Source organism: Chironomus tepperi, unplaced genomic scaffold (assembly GCF_022539635.2).
Source record: "Chironomus tepperi strain 1889 unplaced genomic scaffold, CSIRO-AGI_Ctep_v1 contig_7, whole genome shotgun sequence".
Classification (NCBI taxonomy): Eukaryota; Metazoa; Arthropoda; class Insecta; order Diptera; family Chironomidae; genus Chironomus; species Chironomus tepperi.
In genome coordinates, this window is record NW_027226129.1 from 126,124 (window position 1) to 146,779 (window position 20,656).

A 20,656-nucleotide genomic window follows, 5' to 3' on the forward strand; every position below is an offset into this window, starting at 1 on the left:
GGCCAATAATTTCAAATTGATAATAGAATTTATTAGAAATAATAATTTAAATTTTGCCTACTTTTTTATTTATAATACTTTGTTGTCATTTATTGCTGATAAGACAGTCAAACAATGACAGCTGATATTGATATAAAATCGTGCGCAAACAAAACGTGATTATTAATAATTTTGTTTAGTTTTTTAGTTCTATTTTTTTCTAAGCTTAGCTTGAATTAGGTATTACTCAATTTGAAGCTTGATATGTTCAATATTAATATCAATATTCATTTTAAGACAAAATGTGAAGCAATGATTTGAATTTGAAGTCAATTTTTGAGGCAATGATTCATTTTAAAGTCACGCCTTAAAGCAGAGACTCACTTTGACGTCAAATTTCAAAGCAACGACTCATTTAAAGTAAAAATGAAGCATCGACTCGCAAGTCAAACTTTGAAGCGACGACTCACTTTGAAGCCTAATTATGAAGCATTGACTTATTTTGAAGGAATGGCTCAATTTTAAGTCAAACTTTGAAGCAATGACTCAATTTGAAGCAAAACTTCAAAGCAATGACTCATTTTGAAGCGAAACTTTGAAGCATTGACCCAATTTAAGCCTTAAAATCACAGCATCGACTCAAAACTTTCAAAAATTTCTAAAAAATCCTCCAACTTTCCACAATCCACAACCAACTAAATCACATCACATAAAAAATACAGCATAAAGTGCACCCATCATGACACACAGCAGCAGACGAGAAATCAAACAGAAATGTCAGTTCAATGAACCTCCTTTAACATCCAACATCCAACAAATCTCCTCATCATAGTTGCCATAAAACTTTATTTTTCCACTTCTTCTTACTGTGTCTATTGCTTATTACTTTTGACTCTCTCGGATATTGTTATTATTTCTTGTTGTTGTTGTAGTAATGGATGTGAGTATGAAGAGTTGAATGTAGCATGTCTTGCTGTGTTATGGGGTCTCTGGTCTGCATTGGAAATTGACTTATCGTTGTTCATATTGAGGCTGATTTTGATTTTAGCTTTGAGTATTTTTTGTTGGATTGTTGGGGATTGTTGAGAGGTCAAATGAGTGGACAAGAAGTTGGAAATTGAAAATTGGAGGGTTTGAGGGGTGGATGAAGTGGATGGGGTAGGTAAAATTGAAAGAATTTGGTTGAAATTGATTGAATTTTGATGGAAATTGTTGAAATTTTTGACTGAATTTAGAAGAATTCTTCAGTTTTAGAAGATCATATCCAAAATTTGGGATTATTTGCCAGATTGGCTTATTCTTCATGACATGTTGACCTCAAGTCAGAGTAAAACCCTCAACCCCTCCTCCCTGGCCTGGGTACGCTCTTGGGTCAAACTAAATCCAATTTATAGGAAATTGTTCAATTTTAGGACATTTTACCCAAAATTTAGGATGATCTGATTAACTAGCTTGAAGTTCATGACATGCTGAATAGGTTGATTCCCCAACCTTCTCAACCCCCTTAACCCCTCTCCCTCCTTTTGCCCCTCTGAGTACGCTTTTAGTTCAAACCTCCTAAATTTTGGAAGAATTGAATAATTTTAGAGCATTTAATACAAAATTTAGAATGATTTGTCAGATAAACTTGCTGTAAATGACATTCTGAGTGGGTTTAAATCAGGGTTTGACCTACAACCCCTCCCTCTGAAGTGCGCCCGGGGTCAAAAACTCTCTTTTTTGGAATAAATGCTTCAATTTTCTTGAATTTTTCATGAAAAAAGTCCCAAAAGCCTTTCAAAATTGTTAATAATCCTTGAAACACATCTTTGACCACTTTACCCATCCCCAGGGACTCTATGCTCCCCGTGCCCACCCCTTCCTCTTTTCTGACAATGCCCCAGACTCACACTATCCAATAATATCCGAAATCTCCTCATATTCCCCATCACATCCATCAAAATACCAAACCAAGTAATTCAGATAATCTAAAAATTATTTTTTCTTTATTTTTTTGACAAATTGAATCACTTATAAGCATGAATATGTGCGTAGGATGTGCCATTTATTCTAGACACTCTTTTACTGCCAAATTTGTATTGTTTTGCTCAAAAATTCAATTTTTTCTGAATTTAGATTTTATTCAATAAATAAGAACTGTTTAAAATAATAAGAGATATACTTAAGAAATTGAGACAGGCAGAGTCGAGTCGATGAACTTTGTTGCTAGACTACTTGAAATGATGAATTTGAATTTTGAGACGAAAGAGTTCAAGTTGAAGATTCTTTTTTGGATGTTTTGGGTTGTTTTAGATGAAATGTGAGTTAAATTGTTGGATTAAAATTATGTGTGTGGGGTGATTAATTGCTGTATTAATTGTATGGAGATGGTGTTGTGGTGCTGGTTGAAGCTTCATGGCTGAATTTTGAGTTTTGATGCATTTTTTGCAAATTTTTAGGGATTTTGTGATTTAATCTAGTACTTTTTTGGACTAAATTGAGAACATTTTCTAGAATTTTAAAAATTTAGTCCTTTAAAATGGAATCTAGTACGTTTTCTTCAGGATTCTAATATATTTTTCAAAAGTTTTGTACCTTTTTTCATAAAATCTAGTACATTCGTCACAAAAATCTAGAATTTTCATTCTTTTTAAGATTCTAGCACATTTTTTAAAAATCTGATGCTTTATCATCATAAATCTAGTATTTCTTAAAAATCTAGTACGTTCTTCTCAGAAATCTAGAATTTTATTTAAAAATTTAATCATTTTCACAAGAATCTAGTACTTCATCACTCTTTTTGCACAATTGCAGTACATTTTCTGCAAAAATATAGTACATTTTACAGAAATTTGTTCCATTTTTTCTAAGAATCTAGTACTTCGTCCGTACAAATCTATTACTTCTTTCACAAAAATCTAGTACATTTCACAAAACCCCTTCTACATGGTTAAACCTTAATTCAATCTCCATCAACCATATCATCCACATCCAATGCACATCAATCCATTTTACAATCCATTCATTCACAATCTCTCATATCACATCCGTACCAATGCCATAATTCTCTCCGTTCAAGGACATTACATTGAACCAGGCAATCACTTCCAACATCTTCACATTCTTCTTCTTCTTTGAAATGAAATTTTCTACGAATATTATCGCAAATGCCGCACAGCACGTAAGACTTGACTCTCTTTTTTTGTGTGTCTTTTTTAAGAAATTCTGTTTTTTTTTACGCTTCAATTTTGTTTTCGCAATGACTGAAATAACAATTTTTTTGAGGGAGATGAAATGAGTTCAGTGGTTCTTTTGAGGAATTAGGAGGAAGATTTTTGGGGAATTATTAGGAATTGACCGGTTTTGGGAGGCATTGATTGAGGGGTTTTGAGGGTTTTGGTGATTTTTGGGCGATTTTGAGGGGTTTTGAGGCATTTTGAGGGGATTTTTGGAGGATTTGGATTGGAATTGAGGTCCAAATTGGGAATTATGTCTCAAAAACTGACATTAAAGTATGAAATTGATAAAAATAATCAAAAATGGTCACAAAATAAACAAAAATTGTCAAAAAATGATCAAATTTACAAAAAACTGATCAAAAACAGCCAAAATTGGTTTAAAAATTGACCAAAACTGTCAAAATTAGTCAAAAACTGACAATTTCTGTCTAAAACTGGCCTCAGAACTGACAAAATCTGATCAAAAATTGTCAAAATATTCAAAAAACTACAAAAATCTCCAAAAAATCAAGAAAAACGCTCAAAAAATGATCAAAATTGGTCAAATTTGATCAAAATTTACAAGAAATTGATTAAAAATGTCCAAAATTGGTCCAAAAATGACTCAAATAATGACCAAAATTGACGTCCGAAATTGACCGAAAATCTGACAAATTCTGGCAAAATCGGACAAAAATCTGACAAGTTCTGACAAAAAATTCACCAAAATTCATCAAAATTGACCTTCAAAACCACCAAAAAATGCCATCAAAATTCAATCCCCACACCCCGACACCCTCATGCCGACCCCAATCTCCCATATCCATCACCATCCCAATCCCCATCCTTATCATCATCCAAATATCCACCATCAAACCTCCAAAAAATTTCCCTCATAAATCTTTCAACTCAAAACTTTTTTGCCACTTCCTCATTTATTCTTATTTTTCCTCCAACAAAACAACAGCAGCAGCAAGCACACACTTTGTGTTATTCTGATAAAAAAGCCACACCAAGAGCAGTTCATGGCCACGAGGAAGGCAAAAATTCATTGAACTTGAATAAGGATGAATGAAAATAAAACATAAAAAAAATAAAAATTTGAAATTAAAAAAAGCTAAAATATTTTTCCAAAATATTCGTGTGTAGTACAAGATCAATATGACTTAAAAGCGTGGGGCGAAATTACTATCGTTTTAACACTAACTTCTTCTTTCGAACGCCCCACGCTTTTAAGTCATATTGTTCTTGTACTACACAAGAATATTTTGGAAAAATATTTTAGCTTCTTTTCTTAATTTCAAATTTTTTTATTATTTTTTATGTTTTATTTAAGAAGCGTGATTTTATTTTTTTATTTACTACTTTTTAGGACATTTTTCTTTTAATTTTTTAGTCTTTTTTAAAAGCGTGTTTTTTAAAAGTTTTTTTTAACGTTTTTTTTTTATTTACTACTTTTTAGTCTTGTTAATCCAAGGAAAATTTTTATTAAACTATTTTTCTACAATCAACAGAAATGTACAGTTTTCTTAGGTGTTGGAAAATTTTCACGCCTTCACTCGCTTCGCTCCGTTCAGGTCGCAAAAATTTGTGAGCTTCGCTCAACCAAGTCCGAACTACGTTCGAACTGCTTAAGTTCGAGCTTCGCTCGAACTATTTTTTTACTTACGATAATCCATGTAGTTTTCTTACGTGTTGGAAAATTTTCACGCCTTCACTCGCTTCGCTCCGTTCAGGTCGCAAAAATTTGTGAGCTTCGCTCAACCAAGTCCGAACTACGTTCGAACTGCTTCTGTTCGAGCTTCGCTCGAACTATTTTTTTACTTACGATAATCCATGTAGTTTTCTTACGTGTTGGAAAATTTTCACGCCTTCACTCGCTTCGCTCCGTTCAGGTCGCAAAATTTGTGAGCTTCGCTCAACCAAGTCCGAACTACGTTCGAACTGCTTGTTCGAGCTTCGCTCGAACTATTTTTTTACTTACGATAATCCATGTAGTTTTCTTACGTGTTGGAAAATTTTCACGCCTTCACTCGCTTCGCTCCGTTCAGGTCGCAAAAATTTGTGAGCTTCGCTCAACCAAGTCCGAACTGCGTTCGAACTGATTAAGTTCGAGCTTCGCCCGACTGTTATTAAGTCACAGTAGTGTCGGACTCCACTTCGCTTCGCTTCGTTCGTCCGACTGTTGTTAGGTCACAGTAGTGTCGGACTCCACTTCGCTTCGCTTCGTTCGCCCGACTGTTGTTAGGTCACAGTAGTGTCGGACTCCACTTCGCTTCGCTTCGTTCGTCCGACTGTTGTTAGGTCACAGTAGTGTCGGACTCCACTTCGCTTCGCTTTGTTCGCCCGACTGTTGTTAGGTCACATTAGTGTCGGACTCCACTTCGCTTCGCTTCGTTCGCCCGACTGTTGTTAGGTCACAGTAGTGTCGGACTCCACTTCGCTTCGCTTCGTTCGCCCGACTGTTGTTAGGTCACAGTAGTGTCGGACTCCACTTCGCTTCGCTTCGTTCGTCCGACTGTTGTTAGGTCACAGTAGTGTCGGACTCCACTTCGCTTCGCTTCGTTCGTCCGACTGTTGTTAGGTCACAGTAGTGTCGGACTCCACTTCGCTTCGCTTCGTTCGTCCGACTGTTGTTAGGTCACAGTAGTGTCGGAATTTAAGATCATAGTTGTATACTTTTACAGTAACGACAACATATTTTCATATGTACACAATTCTCGAGTTTTTCATGATGTATATAATGTTAGGATCGGACTGGAATTCCGCTCGAAAGCAATATATAAAACTAAACAACTTACTGCTATGTCTTGTGAAGTATAATTAAATTTGTATTGAAACCATACAACAGCCTATAATATTTCCATACAATTTTAAATTAATATCAAATTGTTAGTTTTCTAATTGAGAACTGATATTTTACAGTACACTGATATTTTACAGTACACTGATATTTTACAGTACAGCATGATTGTGTATTATCCATGATCATAATTATACAGAATAGTAAGATCCAGTAAGATCCAGGACCATATTTATACAGTATATTAAGATCCAGTAACATCCAGGACCATATTTATACAGTATAACAAGATCCAGTAAGATCCAGGACCATATTTATACAGTATATCAAGATCCAGTAAGATCCAGGACCATATTTATACAGTATAACAAGATCCAGTAAGATCCAGGCCCATATTTATACAGTATATCAAGATCCAGTAACATCCAGGACCATATTTATACAGTATATCAAGATCCAGTAACATCCAGGACCATATTTATACAGTATAACAAGATCCAGGACCATATTTATACAGTATAACAAGATCCAGTAAGATCCAGGACCATATTTATACAGTATATCAAGATCCAGTAAGATCCAGGACCATATTTATACAGTATATCAAGATCCAGTAAGATCCAGGACCATATTTATACAGTATATCAAGATCCAGTAACATCCAGGACCATATTTATACAGTATAACAAGATCCAGTAAGATCCAGGACCATATTTATACAGTATATCAAGATCCAGTAATATCCAGGACCATATTTATACAGTATAACAAGATCCAGTAAGATCCAGGCCCATATTTATACAGTATATCAAGATCCAGTAACATCCAGGACCATATTTATACAGTATAACAAGATCCAGTAAGATCCAGGACCATATTTATACAGTATATCAAGATCCAGTAATATCCAGGACCATATTTATACAGTATAACAAGATCCAGTAAGATCCAGGACCATATTTATACAGTATATCAAGATCCAGTAACATCCAGGACCATATTTATACAGTATAACAAGATCCAGTAAGATCCAGGACCATATTTATACAGTATATCAAGATCCAGTAAGATCCAGGCCCATATTTATACAGTATATCAAGATCCAGTAACATCCAGGACCATATTTATACAGTATATCAAGATCCAGTAACATCCAGGACCATATTTATACAGTATATCAAGATCCAGTAACATCCAGAACCGTATATCAAGATCCAGGACCATATTTATACAGTATAACAAGATCCAGTAAGATCCAGGACCATATTTATACAGTATATCAAGATCCAGTAAGATCCAGGACCATATTTATATACAGTATAACAAGATCCAGTAACATACAGGTTATTGAAATTCAACAAAATTAACGAATTTTTGAAGATTTGAATGTAACGGTTTTTTTGGAATTCAAATTTTTGCTAAGAATATCCGCGAGAAAATCACTAGTTAAATTTTTTGGCTTACTTAAATATCCTGAACAGATTGATATTATAATTTAATTAATAATTTATATTATTAATTGATGTTTAGTTAATCACATGAATTAGTTTCCAGTTCGATAAAAAGACTGGTTAATGTAAATTAGAAACATACATAATTGACAATGGATTTTTGTCAAATTTTTTCCCATATAAAAATTTAAATTAATTAATTAAAATATAAGGAAGCAAGTTAGCGATTTAATGATGGTAAAATATCAAATTGCCCTCCAGAACACTCATGTATAAAAAATCAGCATGATTGGACCAGTAGAAGTGGTCGAAAAAGGGTCACAAATTTTGAACGTGACAGACAGAAAGACAGACAGAGCAAGTCAAATAAAAGCGTGTAAAAATTTCAATGCGTGTGCTGATTCTCAGTTCAGAGGGTGAAGTTGAAGGATGGTGGGGTTGATTGAGGCTGATTCTTGGGGGTGTGGGGTAATGGAGGTTGAATGGGATTGGAGGAAGATTGTGGAAAATTCGGAGAAATTCTAAGGAAAATTGGGAATTTCTGTAGAATTGTCTGTCAATCTTTTGAATCTTAGAGAGTCAATTTCAAGGCTTATTAAGTATATGAGGGTTCATTCGTCAGTTACGTAACGCTAGCTTATTTACAGACCCCTTCCTTAGTTCCCCCACCGTCAATTTTGAAGATTTATGGTCAATTTTCATTTTTTGATAAATTTGTATTAAAATCTAGAAATCTAGTCCATTTCTACAACAAATCTAGTACTTTTTCACAAGAATAAGGCTTATTTCTTTAAGAATCTAGTACATATCCTACAAAAATCTGGTACTTTTCTGTAAAAATCTAGTACTTCTTTCAAAAATCTAGTACTTCTTTCAAAAATCTAGTACATTTTTTTTCTAAAATCTGTTAATTGATCCAAAATTCGACAATAGGTCGGTTTGACTCTGACTTGGTACCAAAATCGGTTAAAATCAGGTCAAAATCAGGCCAATATCATCCTCTAGTCACGCGGACCTCTGACATGATGCTGAATTCAAGCCAATTTAGCCACAATGTCGAGTCATGCTGGTCTGATGTCGGATTTTGATAGCTGAACATGCTCAACTTCCTTCAACTTCCACCTCCGATTCCAACAAATAAATTGTGTTATTTTTTTGCCATGTCACATTTTGGGCAGGCACATGAATGGGAGGATGGATGGATGGAAGGAAAAATTGAAAGAACGAATTAGTGACGGTGGAAGTTGGAATGGGAAAAATTTATTGACATTGATACTGAGCCGTTGTGTTATTTGTTCTTCGGTCTTTTTGGGGTTCAAGGTTGAGGTTATTGGGGGGGATGTGAAATGGAAATGGAAGTGGAAGTGTTTGGATGTAGTTGTGATTTGATGGATATTTTGTGAATTGGATGGTGTGGAATGTTCTAGAGGATTTGAGTTGGGGTTTGGGGGATTTTGGAGTTAGTTGAGAAAATTTTTGATGAAATTTGATAAAATTTTGTTGAATTTTGATGAAATTCACCCAAAATCTGCTAAATTCCAATGAAAATCACCTAAATCCCCAACAATTCCAATCCCTTAATCCACAAACATCACCAATTTCCCCATCCATCCTTCAAATTGACTGATTTCCTCATTCATGTCTCTTAAATCATCCAAACAAGCCATTGCCATTGCCATTTCCATTTCCACCCAATTCATCACAATTTCCTTGACTCTATCACAATCTACATGCATCATCTGGGTAACAAATTGTCATTAGTTGTTCCTTACAACAATAATCTTTAAGTATATCCATCACATCATGATACATTCTGTGTAAAAAGATACAAAATAAGGAAATAAAGGACATAAGAGTCATTATGGCAACGCGGCAGGACATTTTACAATGTTTATCATGTTGACCGTTCCTTTGTCCTTGAATTTTGTGTGCTGTCAATTAGGCACGGTCGTTATGAGGGACTTTTTTTTTTTGGGTATTTTGTTACGGACATGAGGTTCTTTGTGTTGAGATATTTTGGGGTAATTGGCATTTTATGGTGTTTTTGAGTGTGATAATCGGTTCTATTCGGTGTGTTTTATGGATTTTTATGGATTTTTTTGGGATTTTTTGGACAATTTTGAGAATGCATTGTGCTGAGTAATCTGATCAATATGGTTGTATTGAGACTGGCTAGTGTCATAAAATTGATGATTTTGTAAAAAAAAATTAGACAAGTTAGGTCAATTTACATCCGATTTTAGCATTTTTAGGATAATTTACACCAAAATTTAGCTCAAATTCATCAAAATTGACCAAAATTCAATAAAACTTGGCAAATTTTAATGAAAATTTGGCAAAATTCGTCAAAATTCACAATAATTTGATTAAATTTCATCAAAATCCTTCAAAATTCGTCTAAATTCCACCAACTTCGACTAAAATCTACCAAATTTCAACAAAATAATTAAAGTTTGACTAAATTTAATCAAAATTTCTCAAAAAAGCATCAAATTGTGACCAAAAATGACCAGAATTTGAATAAGTTCTACTTAAATTTGATCGAAATTGACCAAAATTCATGAAAATTTGATCAAATTTCACTAAAAATTGGCAAATTTCATCAAATTTTGAATTAAAATAACCAAAATCCTCAAAATTCATCAAAATTTGTCCAAAAATTGCCAAAAATTTGACATATCCAGTCGAACTTTAACCCCCAAGCCCCCCACTCCCCTAATCAATTCTAAATATTGATGAACACCCTTCAATGCACCCCCCAAATCCCCAACCATTCCACTTCCAACTCCCAACCATAAACTACAAAAAAACATTCTCAAACATTCTCAGTGTCATTGAAATCATTTGGCCATGACTTTTGTTTCTCCATCCATCCATGCTGCTCAGAACTCATCTCACATCGAGTTAAAGAATGTGGAGAATTGAGGAATGGAATGAAGTAGGAAAGAAAGCAGCAGAAAATGATGATGAAGATGATGAAGAAGGAGAAGAAACGTTACAAAAAAAAAATACAAAATAATGTACAACATTATGGCATAGTCATTGACATTGGTCGTGCTTTTATGCACAGCTTGTGACTTTTTTTTGTGGAGGATTTTGAGGCAGTTTTGTGCATAAAATGTTGATATGATGAGATTTGATAATGTAGTTGGGGATTAAAGGGGGAATGGTGTGAAGGGTAGGGTGGGGGACTTGAGGGGGTCAGCCTCTATTCTCGTCTATTTAGTCAAAAATTGATGATTTTTGTCCGAATTTTGATGAATTTTGTCCGAATTTTGATAAATTTTGTCCGAATTTTGATGAATTTTTCTCCGAATTTTGATGATTTTTGTCCGAATTTTGATGAATTTTGTCCGAATTTTGATAAATTTTGTCCGAATTTTGATGAATTTTGTCCGAATTTTGATGAATTTTTGTCCGAATTTTGATGAATTTCCTCCGAATAATCCCCCCAAATTCGCAATCACCATCCACAAAAGTCACCCCCAAAATAGCCACTAATAAGCTATACAGCCACTCAATAATTACAAATTTTTGACCTTCAAAAAGTGCCTTTTCCTGTATTTTTATATTTTATGACACACTCATTATCGTCAACGTAATTGCTGTTATCGTTTATATATTATTATTTAGTGACGATGTCTCGTATTTCAGTATTTGTGAGATATTTTATTTATTATTATGTTAAGCTACTGTTCTCCAAACTCACAGTCTCTTAATTCTTGTTTTGTTTGTGGTGAAAATATCAAATTATTTTGTATTACAAATGTGTAAATATTTACCGCATAGTTTTTACTTTTATGTGGCTCAAATAGCTTGTTGTGTCTCATAACTTGAAGTGTGAAGACACCTGAACCTCAAAAACTCATGTGCGAATGCACCTGAACCTCAAAAGCTCAAGTGTGAAGGCACCTGAACCTCAAAATTCGATTGTGAAGGCACCTGAATCTCAAAAACTCAAATGTGAAGGCACCTGAACCTCAAAAACTGAAGTGTGAAGACACCTGAACCTCAAAACTTAAGTGTGAAGGCACTTGGACCTTAAAACTCAAATGTGAAGGCACCTGAACATCAAAAACTCAAATGTGAAGACACCTGAACCTCAAAAACTCAAGTGTGAAGGCACCTGAATATCAAAAACTCAAATGTGAAGGCACCTGAACATCAAAACTGAATTGTGAAGGCATTTGAACATCAAAACTGAATTGTGAAGGCACCTGAACATCAAAACTGAATTGTGAAGGCACCTGAACTTCAAAACTCAAGTGAGAAGGCACATGAACCTCAAAAACTCAAGTGTGAAGGCACCTGAACCTCAAAAAACTCAATTTTGAAGGCACCTGAACTTTATAAATTCTAGTTTGGCAGTTCCACCATTTTCCATGACTACAAAGTATCTAGAATAATATTTCTATTGCCAATTGCTGTCTTGCCTTCTCTTTTGAAGTTTTCTTCGCTGTTTTTTGCATACTTCTTATTTAATTCTCAATTGTTTGTTCCTTCATTCCATTCAATTTCTTTTCAATTTCTTTTACTGTCTAATTTGTTGTTTTGCTGATTAATTTTTGCCTTTCTTTTTGCTGTTTATTTCGGATTTTTTTATTTATATTTACGCACTGGAATTGCGTGTTGGGTTAATGAGACATAAGAGACACGAGTTTGGCTTGGTGAAGGAACTTTAGAAGTTTTTGGATAAGTTTGGACAAAAATTGACGTCAATTGAGTGCAAAAATGCGTTAATTAAGAATTTATAAATCAGGTGCCTTCACACTTGAGTTTTGAGGTTCAGGTGCCTTCACACTTGAGTTTTGAGGTTCAGGTGCCTTCACACTTGAGTTTTTGAGGTTCAGGTGCCTTCACAATTGAGTTTTGAGGTTCAGGTGCCTTCACACTTGAGTTTTTGAGGTTCAGGTGCCTTCACAGTTGAGTTTTTGAGGTTCAGGTGCCTTCACACTTGAGTTTTTGAGGTTCAGGTGCCTTTACACTTGAGTATTGAGGTTCAGGTGTCTTCACATTTGAGTTTTGAGGTTCAGGTGCCTCCACACTTGAGTTTTTCAGGTTCAGGTGCCTTTACACTTGAGTTTTTGAGGTTCAGGTGCCTTCACACTTGAGTTTTTGAGGTTCAGGTGCCTCCACACTTGAGTTTTTGAGGTTCAAGTGCCTTCACACTTGAGTTTTTGAGGTTCAGGTGCCTTCACACTTGAGTTTTTGAGGTTCAGGTGCCTTCACACTTGAGTTTTGAGGTTCAGGTGCCTTCACACTTGAGTACTTGAGATTCAGGTGCCTTCACATTATTGAATTTAGGTTAAGGTGCTTTCACAATTGAGTTTTGAGGTTCAGGCGCTTTCATAATTGAGTTTTGAGATTCAGGTGCCTTCACATTAGAATTTTGAGGTTCAGTTGCCTTCACACTTGAGTTTTGAGATTCAGGTGCCTTTACATTTGAGTTTTTGAGGTTCAGGTGCCTTCACAATTGAGTTTTGAGGTTCAGGTGCCTTCACACTTGAGTTTTGAGGTTCAGGTGCCTTCACATTTGAGTTTTGAGGTTCAGGTGCCTTCACACTTGAGTTTTTGAGGTTCAGGTGCCTTCACACTTGAGTTTTTGAGGTTCAGGTGCCTTCACACTTGAGTTTTTGAGGTTCAGGTGCCTTCACACTTGAGTTTTTGAGGTTCAGGTGCCTTCACATTTGAGTTTTTGAGGTTCAGGTGCCTTCACACTTGAGTTTTTGAGGTTCAGGTGCCTACACATTAGAATTTTTGAGGTTCAGGTGTCTTCACAAGAAAATCTTGAGATTCAGGTGCCTTCACACTTGAGTTTTGAGGTTCAGGTGCCTTCACAATTGAGTTTTGAGGTTCAGGTGCCTTCACACTTGAGTTTTTGAGGTTCAGGTGCCTTCACACTTGAGTTTTTGAGGTTCAGGTGCCTTCACACTTGAGTTTTGAGGTTCAGGTGCCTTCACATTTAAAATTTTGAGGTTCAGGTGCCTTCACATTTGAGACTCATTATTCAGGTGCCTTCACAATTCAGAAATTCAGCAATTTTGCTCAAAATGTCTCAAAATGATCGAAAAAAACGGGAAATTTCATCAACAATAACAAAAAAAAGTTTTCTTCTTGTGCCTTCTTGTGCCTCTCATTTCCACCATTGACTTGATGACTTGCACTCGACATTTGTATGTGTTTAAAAATTATTCAATATCAGTTTCAACTTTGTTATTATTAGCATTTCTCGCTTCATTGTTGTTGTTGTTGCTGGCTGATGCCTGCTGATGTAGGAAATTTTCAAATTCTACATTAGTGTTAGTGACAAATTGTTGTTGTTGTTGTTGTAAGCAGAGCGATAGAAAAAAAAAACACTTGAAGCGAAAACAAACTCCGGAGTCAATGAACTGACCTTGAATTTTTCCTCTCTTTTTTTCTGAGAAAGAATTTCTTTTGGGAAGGAACTAAGCAGCAGCATCGGTTACAGCATCCACAAATACACACTCTATTGGATCGCCCAATTGTGGGTGCTGTGCGTGCCTCATTCTTCCTCATCATCCCAAAAATCACCTCCGCTCGGGCTCCGGCTGTTGTGTGCGAATTTTTTTAGTTAGTTCCATTTTTCGAGAGAAACAGAGCAATTTAGAAGTCCGTACGCATGTATTTGTGCGAAGTAATTCGGCTATTTTTTTCTGCTAATGGGTCAATGTCGGTCGTTTCGATGAACTTCTTGAATGAGAACCGTACAGTGGGTGTGCTGTGAATGGGAACTGCTCAAAATAGCTTCAAATTAACTCAGTTCAGGTGTCTTCACACTAGAATGTCCAAACTCAGTTCAGGTGTCTTCACACTAGAATGTCCAAACTCAGTTCAGGTGTCTTCACACTAGAATGTCCAATCTCAGTTCAGGTGTCTTTACACAAGAATGTCCAATTTCAGTTCAGGTGTCTTCACACTAGAATGTCCAATCTCAGTTCAGGTGTCTTCACACTAGAATGTCCAATCTCAGTTCAGGTGTCTTCACACTAGAATGTCCAATCTCAGTTCAGGTGTCTTCACACTAGAATGTCCAAACTCAGTTCAGGTGTCTTCACACTAGAATGTCCAATCTCAGTTCAGGTGTCTTCACACTAGAATGTCCAATCTCAGTTCAGGTGTCTTCACACTAGAATGTCCAATCTCAGTTCAGGTGTCTTCACACTAGAATGTCCAATCTCAGTTCAGGTGTCTTCACACTAGAATGTCCAATCTCAGTTCAGGTGTCTTCACACTAGAATGTCCAATCTCAGTTCAGGTGTCTTCACACTAGAATGTCCAATTTCAGTTCAGGTGTCTTCACACTAGAATGTCCAAACTCAGTTCAGGTGTCTTCACACTAGAATGTCCAAACTCAGTTCAGGTGTCTTCACACTAGAATGTCCAATCTCAGTTCAGGTGTCTTCACACTAGAATGTCCAATCTCAGTTCAGGTGTCTTCACACTAGAATGTCCAATCTCAGTTCAGGTGTCTTCACACTAGAATGTCCAAACTCAGTTCAGGTGTCTTCACACTAGAATGTCCAATCTCAGTTCAGGTGTCTTCACAAAAATCCACAAAACATTCTCAAATATCGATTTTAGTTACGTAAAGTCATGAATATAATCTCCATAATCCAGAGCACTCACGGTATGACTCAATTTTTTAAATTTAGTTGAAGGACAAATTTTTTTTTCTTTTTTTTTTACTTGCCGAAATAAACAAAAAAAAAGTCAAATGTGTGCGAAATATCAAGCGAGAGCGGCAGAGAAGGATGGAAAAAAATCATTTTTTTATCATTTATTTGCTGCTGTCTCGAATGTCAAAAACTACAAATTTATTGAAGAATTGAGGAATTGGAGGTGGAAAATTGGGGAATTTTGAGGTTATTTTGCTCAATTTTGAGGTTATGTTGCTCAATTTCGAGGTTATGTTGCTCAATTTTGAGGTTATGTTGCTCAATTTTAAAGTTAAGTTGCTCAATTTTGTTGTTATTTTCCCAAATTTTGAGGTTATGTTGCTCAATTTTGAGGTTATGTTGCTCAATTTTGAGGTTATGTTGCTCAATTTTGTTGTTATTTTCCCAAATTTTGAGGTTATGTTGCTCAATTTTGAGGTTATGTTGCTGAATTTTGAGGTTATAAGAACTTAACCTCAAAAAATCTCCAAGAACTTGCCTCGTATATCTTGCGTGATGTGTTTTTGTGCCTTTTACTATCTCAAATTTGACTTGCTGTAGATTTGATAAAAATAAATAAATAATTTTTTTTAAGATAAACGAAATGAAAACCTTGACCGATAAAAAGTATTTTTATGTACTTGAAATTTGAAGGTAATTTGATTAATTCTGGTGAAATTTGATAAGTTTTATGGCAATTAGTGGAAATTTACACCGACATGGGGGCTTTTTATTACAATTTTATTGATTTATTTTGTGTAATTGAAGGACTTTGGAATTTTGGGGGTTAATTAGGCATGAATTTTTGATGGAAAACTGGATATTTTGAGCATTTTGGGAATGTTTGGTCGGATTCTAGTGCCTTTATTCGTTAATTTGAGCAAAATTTGACAAAATTCTCAAGTTTTATTATCAAAATGGGAAGAACATAGTCATGAACCCTCTAAACAGAGCCTTAAGTAGCCTTGAACCGTATATGAAGCTGAACCGACTTGGCGCTATGCTTATAACACAGTTGAAACTAATATTGATGCCCAAGCACGTACTGATGTTTCATCCAAGCATCTTATAAATTGTAGTATTGAGTTTAGTGCATGTTGAAGCTGTGCAACTAAGCCAAAGTGAAATGGTTGTAAAAAAACTCAAAAAATTCAAATATTAAGCCATTAAAAACCGGAATTTTATAATTAAATATAAGTTTGATTGGTTTAGAGCTTAATAAGAGGCCTAGGTCAAGATACGTAAAGAATCTCATATGAACTTTTACTGGAATTTGAATCTGAATGAATCTGTAGCTTGAAACTGAATGATTGGAATGAAAGTTGGTCATGAACACTGTTTTTAAGTTCAAAAATTGAGTTTTTAATTGGACTAATACATAATAATTACTGACCTAAGATTATGCGCTGTCTACCTGATTATTAGCTGATAAAGAAAGTATAAAAAATTGTAAAAAACTTTCCATTAGCTTGGTCACTTTCAGGACTTGGCATTTTAGAGCTTGATTCCCGAAATTCTGACATATTCGAAATTAAAGACTAGATTTAAAGGAAGCTGGCTTCAATCCCGACTGTCCTAATTTTGGACAAAATTCTCCAATTTGATAGATACCAAAAATTCCAAACTCATTGCTATGTCCATGGTCATTCTGATAAAAATAACAATCAGTCCTTGTCACAATCCATGTCACACATAACCTTCATTAAATAAATGAAATCCAATTAAAAAGTATTAAAAATTCCACGCAACTTTCGTCCTAAGGACAAATTTATTTTTTTTTTTGAATTATTCAGTCCAATTTGACATGATTTTAGATTTTCAGATAGCTTTGTAAAACATTGCGGAAATATTAAAAATTCAATTAAAAAATGTGAAAAATAAATATAAAAAAATTTTAGAAAAATTAAAAAATTTTGAAATTATAATTTTTAAAATCTAAAAAACTTAAAATTAAAAAGTCAAAATTTGATAATTTCAAAAATCAGAAATATAGAATTTTTAAAAATTTTAAATTCAATTTTCATATTTTAAGATTAAAAACCATTAAATTAATAAAAAAAAAGTTCAAAAAATTATTGAAAATTCAAAAATTTTAAATTGTAAATTAAAAAAGTTGAAAATTTGAATATAAATATCTACAAAATTTAGAATTTAACAGTCAAAGTTTCAAATAAAAAAATAAAAAAAATCAATTTAAAAACAAAAAAATGAAAAATTCAAAAAAAATTTAAAAAATTCAAAATTTCAAATGCAAAAAAAATTTAAAAGTATTTTAATTGAAAAACCAAAAGTTTTCAAATTTTAAAATTCAAGAAAAAGTTTAAAAATTGTACAAAACTTTAAAAGTAAACAAAATTTTAAATAAACATTGATAAAAGTTAACAATTAGCAAAAAAAAAGTTTAAAACTTGAAAATTCAAAATTATAAAAATGATTATTTAAAAAATAATCTTTCTAAATTTAAAAAAATTCAAAAATTAAGTTTAAAAGTTTTTAAAAAAATTAAATATTATTTAAAAAATTCAAAATTAATAATTTAATTAAAAATTATGCAATTTAAAATTCAAGAAATATATTAAAATTTTTAAAAAAAATTAAAAATAAAAAAAATTAAAGAACCAATTTAGAAATCAACGAAAAAAATAAAAAAAATAAAAAATTAAAAAAAATTCAATTTTTAACATTAAATAACCTAGTAAAATTGCTGTAAAATTCCAATTAAAAAAGCTTTATTAAATATATATAAATTTTATACAAAGTATTTGATTCCCCCCGAGAGTGCACTGAAATAATTCAAGGTCGGCAAATATTTTATTCCACATATTAATTTAATTCCTCTTATATTCTCAATATACACAATTTTGAGAGCATCAGCAGCAGTTCCACCAAAAAAAGACATTTTATTGCCCATTAAAAAAAAAGGCAGTCAATCCTGCCACGTGGGGAGCAGAAAAAGGACCTTCAACTTGCAGCTCTCTCAAGGATGCCGTACATAATATCCACTGCCGGGTTTCCATTTCAATGTCTGTGTCTGTTCCAAATTCCATTCAGTTCCACTCTCTCAAAAAAATGTGAAAATGTGAAAATGTGCCTTAACCAATTCCTCACAATATGCTGTAAAGTACAAAAAATTCAAGTTTCAGTTTGATTTTCGATTTCATTGCATGTGGACGTATTTGTAGGTTCATATCGTGACGCAATTCCTCTTTTTTTATTATTGTACTCTGTTTAGAGAGGAACACAATCAAAAAAATAAATAAATAAAATTTAATTAAAAAAAAAATTCGAAAAATCAAAAAATAAAAAATTTAATTTTTTTTTGTGGGTGTAAAAAAAGTCAAAATTTTGTGTTGTGCCTGACCACCCCCAAAATATTCATCCCGGCATGTCGTGAGACCAAAAAAACTGAAAATATTTTTTAGTGGATTTAAAAAATTATTAAAAAATTGTGAAAAAAACGGATAAAAATAAGAACCGGTGAAGGTCCATGCGACCTTGTCCTCTAATTTTTTTGTTTTTGTACTTTTTTCTCTCTTTTTTAATTCCTCCCTTGTTCAGTTATACACGGTGTGGAATTGTGTACTGAATTGTGTGATTCAAATATAATAATACAATTATAGAGGAAAATAATATAAAAAAGATTATTTAAAGAGTGTAATTGAGGATTGGAAACTGAAAATAATAAAATAAATTAGAATTGAAGAAAGTTCAAAAAATTGAGAAAATTAAAAAAAAAATTGAAAGTTTGAAAATTAAAAGTTAAAAAATTGACTGAAAATTCAAAAATATTATTGAAAATTTGAAAATAAAATTGAAAAACCAAAATAAAATAAAACTCAAAATGAAATAAAAATTTGAATTTGAAAAAAATAAGAGGAAATTCAAAAAATATCAAAAGTTTGTGAAAATTAATAAAAATTTCAAAAAGTTGAAAAAATTGATATAAAATTCAACAAAATTGACTGAAAGTTTAAGTTTCAAAATAAATTTAAATACAGTTTCATATTAATATAATTGAAATAAAAAGTGAACTTACAAAATTTAAATAAAAAGACTTTTAACAATAAATTCAACAAAGTGAACTTTACAAAAATTTGAACGAAATTCAAAGTGAAAATACAAAATATATTCAAAATAAAATTCAAAAAATTTGAAAAACCGCTTAATTTAAAAAGGAATTAAAGTTTAACTTTTGCAACAAAAATATTTAAAATTAAAATAAATTCAGAAAGTTCAAATTTAATTTCAAAAATTCAAATTTAATTTTAAAATTCAATAATTTAAACCTATAAAATTTAAACTTTTAATTCAAATCTAATCTAAAAATCAGTTAAAATTGAAATTTAAGATTCAAAAAAAGTCTAAATTTCAAAAAATTAAAAAAAGTTAAAAATTACAAATTCATAAAATTTAAAACTACAAAATTTAATAAACCCTAAAATTCCGCACTAAGCACCAAACTCAGGATATTTTGAAAACTCAAGTCAAACTGCTTGAAACATTAACAATCTTAACTATCAAAAAGTTTGAATAATCTTCTCAAAATAAAAGGATTATAACCACAAATTTTGTATAATACAAAGTGAACATTGAACTGAAATTCAATTCAAATTTAAAAGAAACTTGTGCAAAAATTGATTCAAAAATTGATTCAAATCTAAGCAAACATTGCAAACAAAAGTGACAAAAATAACTGAAAATTTGAACACAAAAGTTTGAAAAAGTTGTAAAAAGTTGAAAAAATCTTCAAAAATTGACTCAAAATTCAAGAACTTAAATTTGAAAAAATTCAAAAATTCAACAGAAAATTCAAAAATTCTCAAATTGTAAAAGAATTCAAAAAATTTGGGAAGTTGAGCTGAAAAAGGATTAAAAATTCAAATTTTAACGGACAAAATTCAAAAATTTCAAAAAACTCAAAATTACAAAAATTGAGCAACAAACGGATTAAAACCTCAAATTGAACCATTTTAGGATCCCAAACCTAACAAAAATCCAAAAAACCAAAAAAATTGATTCAAAATTTAAATCCAGCCTTCAAAATTCCTTCAAAACCCATCAAAAATGCTCATGTCCCCCGATTCCTCATCAGCTGAGGTCGACACCCGTCCTCAACCCCATCACCCATGCGGACCAATTCAAATGATTCAAGTGCCCGAATGTACACAATCACATGGCGGTCCACAAAAGATCCAGTCAGTTGCACAACTCCAACAGCAGCAACATCACATTATTCATGTGGATTATAATAAAAAATTATCAAATGATAATGGATATAAAATGTCACATCAACAGTCGTCGACGACCGTCTTCCATCAGAAACCGTCAGTCATACAACAAAAGTCTGACGAGGACTTAAATTTAGGTAAATTTTACTTCAAAAATCTCAAAAAAATTCTACTTCCCATGTCGGTACGGCCGTTGACCTTGAAATATATAAAATTTTACTCCGTACACGACAACGACGACATTTGTGTTTGTGAGACCAAAAAAAAAAAAAATTTTTTTCTTGCTTCCTCGTGTGTGCGTTTGACATCATCAAGCTTCTTA

The 20,656-nt window shown here is 32.9% G+C and overlaps 1 protein-coding gene across 2 annotated transcripts in view; it reads left to right on the forward strand.

Annotated features, from left to right (window-relative positions):
• Eip75B (Ecdysone-induced protein 75B) overlaps nt 1–20,656 on the forward strand; it is a 122,047-nt gene that overhangs the window by 26,256 nt on the left and 75,135 nt on the right. Inside the window, exon 1 of one of the 2 annotated variants that reach the window (XM_070652500.1) lies at nt 19,486–20,471. The exons of the other annotated variant lie outside the window; for it this stretch is intronic. Coding sequence (XP_070508601.1) covers nt 20,171–20,471 — 301 coding nt within the window. The 5' untranslated portion in view covers nt 19,486–20,170. Of the gene's footprint in view, nt 1–19,485; nt 20,472–20,656 lie in introns of those variants that run through there. 2 annotated transcript variants of the gene reach the window in all.